General features: G+C 39.4%; 1 protein-coding gene across 1 annotated transcript in view; it reads left to right on the top strand.

The window, feature by feature from the left end:
- The window catches only part of LOC123044809 (NAD-dependent malic enzyme 62 kDa isoform, mitochondrial), an 8,230-nt gene extending 907 nt beyond the window's left edge, over positions 1-7,323 (top strand). The window contains exons 3-19 of the mRNA XM_044467687.1: positions 87-205; positions 382-549; positions 749-877; positions 1,572-1,632; positions 1,989-2,092; positions 2,185-2,268; positions 3,462-3,568; positions 3,769-3,880; positions 4,189-4,302; positions 5,247-5,312; positions 5,862-5,934; positions 6,008-6,094; positions 6,319-6,373; positions 6,468-6,539; positions 6,621-6,683; positions 6,758-6,872; positions 6,953-7,323. Coding sequence (XP_044323622.1) covers positions 87-205; positions 382-549; positions 749-877; positions 1,572-1,632; positions 1,989-2,092; positions 2,185-2,268; positions 3,462-3,568; positions 3,769-3,880; positions 4,189-4,302; positions 5,247-5,312; positions 5,862-5,934; positions 6,008-6,094; positions 6,319-6,373; positions 6,468-6,539; positions 6,621-6,683; positions 6,758-6,872; positions 6,953-7,027 — 1,604 coding nt within the window. The 3' untranslated portion in view covers positions 7,028-7,323. The remainder of the gene's footprint in view (positions 1-86; positions 206-381; positions 550-748; positions 878-1,571; positions 1,633-1,988; positions 2,093-2,184; positions 2,269-3,461; positions 3,569-3,768; positions 3,881-4,188; positions 4,303-5,246; positions 5,313-5,861; positions 5,935-6,007; positions 6,095-6,318; positions 6,374-6,467; positions 6,540-6,620; positions 6,684-6,757; positions 6,873-6,952) is intronic.
- The last annotated feature ends 3,237 nt before the right edge of the window (positions 7,324-10,560 follow it).

Here is a 10,560-nt window from a genome sequence, read left to right on the forward strand (position 1 = left end):
GAAAAAAAAGTTAACTGAGGTTCTACAAGTGCTGATTTTAGTGGTGGATTTACCTCTTCTTTTATTTTTATTTGTTTTGATTATAGTGGGTGACCTTAAACGGCTGGAGCAAAATGCAAGAGATGGGCCATCTGATACTTACCAACTGGCGAAATGGCGTATTCTTAACAGACTGCATGACAGAAACGAAACGATGTACTACAAGGTGTGCAACTCCACATCTCACACATTCTTTTAGGCGCAAACATATTTCTGTTGATGATGTTTCTCTCATTATATGGTTGTGCAACCACTTTGTTAACTCTATTGTATTGCAGTCTCAGACGCAGGCTCCTTTTCAAAGTGGTTACCTTATTTAACCTTATTTTGATTCTTCAATAGGTCTTAATAGATAATATTAAGGAGTATGCACCTATTGTTTACACACCGACTGTTGGCGCTGTTTGCCAAAATTACAGTGGCTTGTTTAGACGGCCTCGGGGAATGTATTTTAGTGCAGAGGATCGTGGTGAAATGATGTCCATGGTGTACAACTGGCCAGCTGATCAGGTATGCATTTGTTCTTGTCCATTTACTGATTTGGTCTTCTGTAGTTCAACTCTTTCAGTGTCTTAAAGTTATAAAGCTCTTTTGCTAAGAGGCTAAGATATATCTCTTGCCTTTTGAAGATCTCCTAGGGCTGGGAGAGCATCTTCTGACGACAAGTTTCTTATATTGCAAATAAACATAAGTGGCTAATCTTTCGCAGGTCGACATGATAGTGGTGACTGATGGAAGCAGGATACTGGGCCTTGGTGATCTAGGGGTGCAAGGTATTGGCATTGCTATAGGGAAGCTGGATTTATATGTCGCTGCTGCTGGAATAAATCCCCAGAGGGTATGCTTTTGTTATTCCTTAGGAAACTGTTAGACTTACCTTGTTCTCTATCTTCCATTTTTTACATCTATATTTTCATATTTGATATCTCCAATTTCAAATAACTGTAGTTTGATATTTGAGATACACGGATTTTATTCACAAAAAAATAACGTTTTGCTACTTAATCTGATTGTGCCAATCAGCCTCTTCTCATAATAATTCAGGGAAATAAATTTCTTTTAGAATACTACCAGTTTGGCTTGCTTTTGTACTGAACCAAGATAAATGATGTTTATCAAACTGAAGCTTCAAATAAGAGTCTTGATGACCGCGTTTGTGTTGCATGACCTTACAACTGCAGCGCTGGTCGCTCAGATATTATGAAGTTTCAAAGTGTTCTACTGCTATCTATTTCCTATTCACTCCGTTCCTTTTGTAAGACATATTTTGATTTGTTCAGATAATGCTTTGAATAATAAGTACTCTATTAATAGGTGGTGCATGTGAATATGTGATACAAATCACAATCATAAGCAATTACGTTTGAATTAGAATCTGATGACACCTTATGCTATATAAATTGCATACTGGTAGAGTAATTGATGGTGAAAGCCTTGTCTCAAAATACACTCTACCAAAAGCAACAGAGGGAGTATTATATTCTGTTGGTATAGTTTATATTTATATGTTCCGTTGTTTAATATTCTTGTAGGTTCTTCCAGTTATGATTGATGTGGGAACTAACAATGAGAAACTCCTCAAGGATCCTCTTTGTAAGTTGTTCTTTGAACATTTTGTTAGTTGCGCATATTTTTCTCTAAAACATTTGACCACCCTTATTCTCTAAAAGGAAAATAAATAAATAGATGTAGACATCAGAGTGACCTACTCACTCATTATAGCTGTATTTTAGATTGATTCAGATTCCAGGAAAAATGCATATGTGTGGTGTTGTAATCTTTACTTGCTCGTGAGAATCAATGACCTTTTCTGTTCTTTGTTACTCTCAAGCATTATTCTTGAATTTCTTTAGAATATGATGCAGGCAATTGCACCTTTTCACTAGATAGTGAACAAGAGATCGAGTAGTCTTTTCTGCTATTGTTTTTCTAAATTTTGTGCTGTACAGATCTTGGCCTGCAAGAACACCGTCTTGAGGGAGAAGATTATGTTGAAATTATTGATGAATTCATGGAAGCTGTTTTTTCTCGTTGGCCCAATGTGATTGTACAGGTGCTATTTTGGTGTTTGGTGCTTGCTCAACTTTTTTCTGCATGTGGCTTTAGCTGGAACATTTTCAAAATTACTTTCTTTATGTCCTCTAGTTTGAAGATTTCCAAAGCAAGTGGGCCTTCAGGTTGTTGCAGCGTTACAGGAAGACTTATCGTATGTTTAATGATGATGTGCAGGTAACTAGTTTGACTTATGCCAGTTATGTTTTTCCATTATGCGTTGTCTTGTGCTATGATATCTACATGTTCCTTCTGGCACACCAACACTTTTCATGGCTAAGAACGTTTTGTATCCTTCTCGTTCATAGTCATTGTTAACTTCTGTACTTAATAGATTTTTTCTGTTACAGATGTTGATTACAGTAATCCCTCCATTCATCATTTTTTCAGACAAATGAGGGCAAGAGTTATTAATTCTACATGCATGCCTTACATTTTCGTAAAAGATTCCGAAAAATATAGCCCTTACATTTTCTCTCCTATTCCCAAGATTAACGTGTCTACCACGGTCACGTCCTATACTATTTAATGGCTCCTTAATCCTTGTGCTATACCGAAATACACTATGAAATGAAATGGAGGAAGTACCGTCTATGCTCATGGAAAATATGCCAGCTTTGCCTTTCAGTAATACCAGTTCAATTATACTTGTAAATATTTATCAATATATCTTATGTTCAATTACTTTCAGACTTACAGTCAAAATCAAGTCTGTTAATCTGAGGTTTTGACATCTCAGCATTTATATTTGAGAATGTGCAGTCTAGCTTCCCTAGTTGGAAGGTCCTTTTCAGGAAGATATCACTCTTATTTCCCTTAGAATGCCTGCCCACAAAAGGCAACCTCTAGTTGATTGGATTAGTCCTTTGTTGTAAATATTGGGGATCTCCCCCCCCCCCTCTCATGTACACATGTTTGTTTCCTTCCTGATATAATATTAAAAATACTGTGGGGGCATCCCACGGTCTCTTAGATAAAAAAAGATGCAGAAACTTTTTTTCTTCTATTTATTGCATATTTACTTCATTAACAATTGAAATAGTACTTCCTCTGTTTGTTTTTATAAGGTCTATGGTTTTTCGTATCCACTGTCAGAAATTAATGCATGCACATGATTTTTTTCAGAAGGTTTATTGCTATTTTTCCTTTCTTGGCGTCGTTTATCACATCTTCCCACCTTTATAAGAATAGAACTACAAACTGTTCGCTCCTCCATATCCAAGATATTTAAATAAGAATAACATAGTCATTTCTTTTGATATTTTTGTTGGCTTATATACTTAATCCTTTTCACTCACAATGTGCAATATATTTGAAAATTCCTGGAGTAAAATTATCACACTTGAGATGACTATTATTTATGTACAAAGGGAACTGCTGGCGTTGCAATAGCTGGTCTTCTTGGAGCTGTAAGAGCACAAGGAAGGCCAATGATAGACTTTCCAAAGCAAAAGATTGTTGTAGCAGGTGCTGGCAGGTTCGGATCATGTCCAATGTTTCAGAACTTATTACAAAACTAGAGTATAACTCTTTCATGATTAATGACTGAATTGATTCTATGTACTAACTGTGATGTTACTGAAACTTGATTACATCAATAAAGATCAAAAAATTATCATAACCTTTGATCAAGTACATTTCAGAAGTATGACGTTAATTACATTTCACCTTTTGCAGTGCTGGGATTGGTGTTGTGAATGCTGCAAGCAGGACCATGGCAAGGATGCTGGGAAACAACGAGGTTGCTTTTGAGAGTGCTAGGAGCCAATTCTGGATAGTCGATGCTCATGTGAGTCGGATCCCTAAGAATGTTTCTTATGCCTGCTGGAGTTTTCTTGTATTTGTATAATAATAGTTTCACTAAGGATTACACTACTCTGTTGTTCTATCAAAATTAACTGCATGTTCTATCAAAGTCCACTCCACTATCACATTGCCTGTGAATGATTATCATGCTTATCAGCCAATCATAAGCTGAATAATTTGGCAATGTGTTGACACTTGACACAGTCTAGAATTTTTGTATCTTCACTATTGATCTTCCTTGCATGCACTTTTTTAAACCTTACTACATTATCTCTGTTCTATTTTGGCCAGGGTTTAATAACAGAGGAACGTGTAGACATCGACCCAGATGCACGTCCTTTTGCTAGGAGAAAGAGTGAGCTAACTCACCAAGGCCTAAATGAGGGTGCAAGCTTGATTGAAGTGGTATTTATCTAAAGTTTATATTTATTATATTAGATTATAATAGATGGTTCTTTTCACAGCATATGTACTGTTAGGCATACATCTTACTGACTACCAAGATCCATGCATGGTAATATGTGCATGCCAGAGTTTATTCACTATTAGCAAGATTTTTTTCTAGCTTATTCACTAAGTATAGTTGAATATTTTAGAAGTTCTCTTTTAAATGAGTTCTAAAATGAACCTAGATGCAAAATGTTCAGAAATAAACTCAATCCCCAAATAATACTATCTCTAGCGATCTCACCCTACAGCCAATGCTTATATTATCTGGTATCCCCTGTTGTAATGTGTTTCACGAATTTTGCGTGGCCTAGAACTAATGTCATTCACAAAGTCCACATTCCATGTGGGAGTATAACTCAGATCGCAAAAGAAAAATCTGTTACAAAAAAACCCTAGGGCTCTAATAGGCCAATATATATATACATGTACAGGTGTAGGATATGCAGAAAGCCCCTTATACAACGGGGTAAATACAAAAGGCTACATGGCTATATAAATAGTACCCTAACAACTTTTAACCTCTTCCAGTCTGGCGCCGCCACCAATGGTACTGTCTGTTTCTTTTACATTTTCCCTGAACTTTATTTACGAGATATTGCATTTGTCAAGTTATATCAGCATAAGCTTTCCATCGAAAAGCCAGCCTTAAGTCTGTTTAAAATTCACATTACCTTATCGAAATAAAATTCAGTTCATGAAAGAATAAGACATGTGGAGTTTAAGACTGATGCATATGAATAGTAGCAGTAGGATATATTACTGAAGCTCCAAATGAGCCCATTAGAATTCAAGATTGTACAGCTCATGCATTATTTAGTGTTGATCCTCTATAGTTTTGAGTTCAAGTTTTGGTGCTGCTGATGCTCAACTATTTGCACTGTACCATGTGTATCGAACAGGTTAAAAAGGTGAAGCCTGATGTCATACTTGGACTATCTGCTGTTGGTGGTTTGTTCTCAAAGGAGGTATAATATTTTACAATAACTGCATGCCAAGTTTGTTCAGCATTGATTCCAAGCCACTTTCACTGAAGCTAAAGCCATAAGCTAATTCATGATCTGTGTCCTATTGTTGTTACCGCCACTAGTTTCAGTGACTAGTTATATGACAGGACATTTGATATGTTGCAGATGGCAGAGCCATTAACTTCCCAGTTATGTCCGGACTGTTGTTAGTTAAATAATGAAATTCGTTATATTTATAGTACCCTTAGATTGTACTCCGTCTGTAAACTAATGTAAGCCGTTTTAGGTCACTAAAGATATAAGGCGTTTTAGGTCACTACTTTTGCAGAGGGAGTAGGTCTTTTTTTTTCTGCGTGGTGGTAATTCTGTCTATAGGGCCCCTGCAAATCCTATGTTTATCTGAAGTTATGGACCTTGCATCAGGACCAATTTGGCACTCATTGATTAGATTAAATCATTAGTTGCATGATGTCTGCTATTTTGACTTTTTGATAATGGTCAACAATTGAAGTGATGCTGCTGATTGTGGTGGGTTCTTTGTACCTTCAGGTTTTAGAAGCACTAAAAGATTCGTCCTCTTCCAGACCAGCAATTTTTGCGATGTCAAATCCAACTAAGAATGGTTCGTGATATGAAAGTTTACTAATGTTTTCTTTACAGCTGCCATCTAATTCTGTGTTGGTTACATATTATAGCTGAATGTACACCTGAAGAAGCCTTCTCAATTATTGGTGAAAAGGTCGTATTTTCCAGTGGAAGCCCATTTGACGATGTGGATCTTGGTATGTCTGTCCAGTCTTGCGTCCTTCCTTTTGTGGTGCTCCTTCCAATGTCAGCTGAGCATCACTATGTCGTAATGTGTCAGTTATATCTTACTATGCTTGGCATCAGCTAATGCAACGGATCAAACATATTGCGTAACCAAAACTGTGATGATTTGATGAATTGCGGAGATACTCAATCTGTAAGATGTTACTCTGAGTAGCTTATACTGATTCTCTTGCAGGCGATGGAAAGATCGGCCACTCTAATCAAGGGAATAACATGTATCTCTTTCCTGGGTTAGTCCTGTTACTATTGTAAACTATATATATGCAACGAGACTTGGTTCTTGTGCAAATTATGATTCATTTCCGTTGCTTGACCACTGTGCAGAATAGGACTTGGAACCCTGTTGTCTGGTGCACGGATTGTCTCTGATGGAATGCTTCAGGCGGCGGCAGAGCGGTGACTTCCTTGACTTGTCATCTTTTGACACAAGCTGCTTATTTAATCTAGTCTATTTTATTAACCATGAAAATTGTTTAGCTTGGCTTCATACATGAAAGAGGAGGAGGTTCTCCAAGGGATAATTTACCCTCCAACCTCCAGGTTATATACTCGTACAATCAATATTTCAGTTTTCCGTGTTGTTATGCCTATTGATTATATATGGTTACACTCAGAATTCGTGACATCACTAAGGAGGTGGCGGCGGCAGTTGTGAGGGAAGCTGTTGCAGAGGACCTAGCTGAGGGATACCGTGACATGGATGCACGCGAGCTTGCAAGACTGAGCGAGGTAGGAAATCACCTTACTGCTCATCCAGGATTTATGATTATGTTAGTTGATTAACTTTGAACAAAAAATTTGTCTTGCAGGAAGAAACAGTTGATTATGTCAAGAACAACATGTGGAATCCAGTTTATCCAACAGTAGTGTACAAGAAAGACTAGAATTCTACTCATGCATGTAAAATACATGCTCACTCATCATGTGCAATTTACCTTGGGCTATTCTTTCGATCTTTGGAAATATAGCCACCTCCACTACGAGCATTGAGTCTCACGATTGTTTTTATGCGATCGATCACGTGATAGAACGAAAGACCGGTCCCAGTTTTTTGTCGTCTAATGCTGTCAGAGGTACACTAGGTAGTGCGGGGTAGGCTCGCAGCTCCCTGTCTGTCACATTTGAATTTGATGAGGTACTTGCAATAATAACTGGGACTTGCATTCCTGTTTTCTCCCAACGGTCATATCTTATGTCGTGTGTTTCTAACTGGGACTTGGAAGCAGCAAGTTGACCGCTTGCACATCACACGGTCGTTGGCAAAAGGGAGAGATGGCTTCAACGAGTAAACTAATTTGTAGCTCCTCTAGTTCCCCAATCTTGGTCAATGTTTTTCCTTCTTTCCAAGCTCCCATCTTTTTCCTAATCTCTTAACCTTGGTGCACGAGGCCATTGGCAACTAAACCATGCAGGAATTCGCTGGTTTTGAAGGCACATTTGGAATGACTGAATTGTGCTAACTACCCTGCTCCAAATCTGTTCGATGTACAAGTATTGTCCATTACCTATGAATGACTGAATTGTGCTAACTACCCTGCTCCAAATATGTTCGATGTGCAAGTATTGTCCATTACCTATCACGTAACCTGTGTCCTCGGGCTCCGCCGTTGTCTCGACGACGTTTGCTCCAGCGTCGGCGTGGAGTTTGGGAGGTAGTCCAGGAGCGGATGCAGATTGTGGTCTGCATCGACGACATCTGGAAGACGGAACGTGTGCTGGGTTCGTGGTTCGTGGATGGTAGGTATGGTTTCCTCCTTCGGCGTCTTAGTCGTGGTGGGGTGCCAGATCTGAAGTTCGATGGCGTGTCCGGGGTGTTGCTCCGGTCTGATTCGTTCAACGACAATGGCTTCACTTTTGGTGAGCCACCTTGGAGGTCCGCAAAGCTGCATATCAGCGATGGAGCCGCGTCGAACTCGGGTGAGGAGGTGACCCGTCATTCTTTTCTTCGATGGCTGCTGTGGTGGTGCCGGAGGCAGGTGACGGGCGTTAGTGTCAAGCTCAAAGATGTTCTGCTATCTTTTCAGTTTTGTCATGTCGGTTCTTACGTGATTTGTATTTTGTTCTTTATGATATGAATGAGACACGTATTACCATGCAAAAAAAAACACTTAATTTGGGAAGGAGGGGGTATGTGCTTGTATGAGTAGTTTTTCATGTTACCTTTCATCGGGGTGCATTGAGCCTGAGTTCTGCCTTCCCTATAGATCCTTCTTGCTCTAGATTCTAGTTTCAGAACAATATCTTCTTTAGTTGGAGGTAATTTTTTTGCCTCATTCATTAATTAAGAGGGAATAGAGTTTGTTACATGGCCATGGCCTCAAATACATTACATTAGGTATTTAGTCATTACTCTCCCGGCATTGATTAATCCCAACTTTTTCGCCCAGCAATGGCATTGATTAATCACAACTTCTTCGCCCGGGCATTGATTAATCTCAGCTTTTTCGTCCTGACATTGTTTCGCGTCGGCAATGGCATTGATTAAGGGAAACACTTATTAGCAGACGTATGGTAAAAGTCATTTATCAGACCAGTCGCATGCCGTCGATTTGCTTTAAATCTCACGGTCCAGAATGCTTCCATCTCGACGTGTTTTCAAAACAGCCCCTTCCGATTTTCTAGCCACATCCTCTGCTATAATCCATCCCGCATTAATATGACATGCCATAAACGCATCCGACGCTCCCTCCTCGTCTCCGTCGCCTGCTCCCGTGTTGCCGATCTCGTCAATCTGCTCACCACCCTCACCTCTCCGCCATGAACCAGCCTCCACCCTCTGTGCCCATGAGACACACCGCGCGGTGCGCCATGTGCCGTGGTGCACCCTCCCGTCATCAGGTGGCCATGCCGCCATTACCCGAGCGCGGTGCCTGCTTCCGAGCGGTGACTCCATTCTTGACGAAGAACCAACACCCTCTTCCCTCCACCAATCTGGTCCATCCTTGTGTGGCAACGTCTTATGGCTTGTGTGTTGCTCGCATGGCACGCAAGGTAAGTTTGGCCAGATGACAACAGGTGATGCCCTGAGCGAGGCGCCACCTTCACCCCACGTTGCTAATTCTGTATCAGGATCTTGTATGGCATGATGCGAGTTTTCTTGTCATTTTCAGGATCTGCTCAATACGATCATACATGCCTCCATGGTGTCTCGTGCATGTGTTTATTGTACTAACACTTTGCTTCAAAGATTGCTGAACCATGATTCTTTGTTTCTTGGATATGTTTCTAGACCAGACGAGCACGCGCCCTGTCCACGACAATCTCCAACACGCCCTGGGCATGCTTGACGCATAGATGATTGGTTCTTTTGCGGAAAGAAGAAGTAATTATTTTGGAGACATGAATCCTGTAGCATCGGTTGAAAATATGATTAGTTGATGCTGCAACATACTACGAATCTGAAACTCTAACCGTTTATGTAGAAAAAAGAAGTAGCAGAAAAAATGGAAGCATACAAAATTACTAATTGATGTGTATGTTGGCTGGGAAACAAACATGAGTGTAATACAAGGAGCATGCAACAATTAGTATTGTTCGAAGCATAGCTGTGGCAGTGGCAATATATAGTGGCATGAAACAAACTATAATATTCTACAAATAAGAAGCATGTAGCAATAATGTCAGAAACATAGGTAATTTGCTAGCATGACATACTACATGAGAAGCATTACAATGTCGGAAGCATCGCAACCTTTTTACATCATTTATTTGAGGAAAATATGCCACATTTGTAAGACGACATTATGCTTAGTCGTCATACCCCCGCTCATCCGCTTCGACAACATTGGCATCATGCTCAACTTGGCAGCAACACGATCGTCCCTGCTATGCCGACGCAAAGGGAATATGTCCCACCACGCTTGCACATTTTGTATCGACGTAGTACATAGTTAGTGCTTCACATTCGCCATGGAAGCATATCCTCGATTCGATAGAAGCTAATTTATATTTCTTAGGAAACACCTTATATATATATATAAAATGTTTGGGGCACCTAGGTGCCCAGGCACCTAAGCACCATGCAGGTAAGTCCCATGTGATTGATCACTTTCCAAATATTGTTGCATGCCATACCTGCCATAATAATGCATGTTATTATAATACCTTGCAATTTATTTCCATCTATAAAATGACGTCCTAGTTTCCTAATAAATATGTACGTATTATAATACCTCGTGTATGCTCTCTTGTTTTTGTCTTGTATTCATAACCGGAATACAACACACACACATATGCTGCACACATCTTTATATTTTGACTATTAAAAATAAAAAGATACTGCCATGCCTATCGTAAGATTTTTGTCCTAGGTATCATATACCTAACACTAAGAATTAGTGTACATATAATAGTACGTATATAACAGAAACATATAAATAATATACCCAAGGTACGATAGAGAGAAATGATATACCTA

Source organism: Triticum aestivum, chromosome 2B (genome assembly GCF_018294505.1).
Source record: "Triticum aestivum cultivar Chinese Spring chromosome 2B, IWGSC CS RefSeq v2.1, whole genome shotgun sequence".
NCBI lineage: Eukaryota > Viridiplantae > Streptophyta > Magnoliopsida > Poales > Poaceae > Triticum > Triticum aestivum.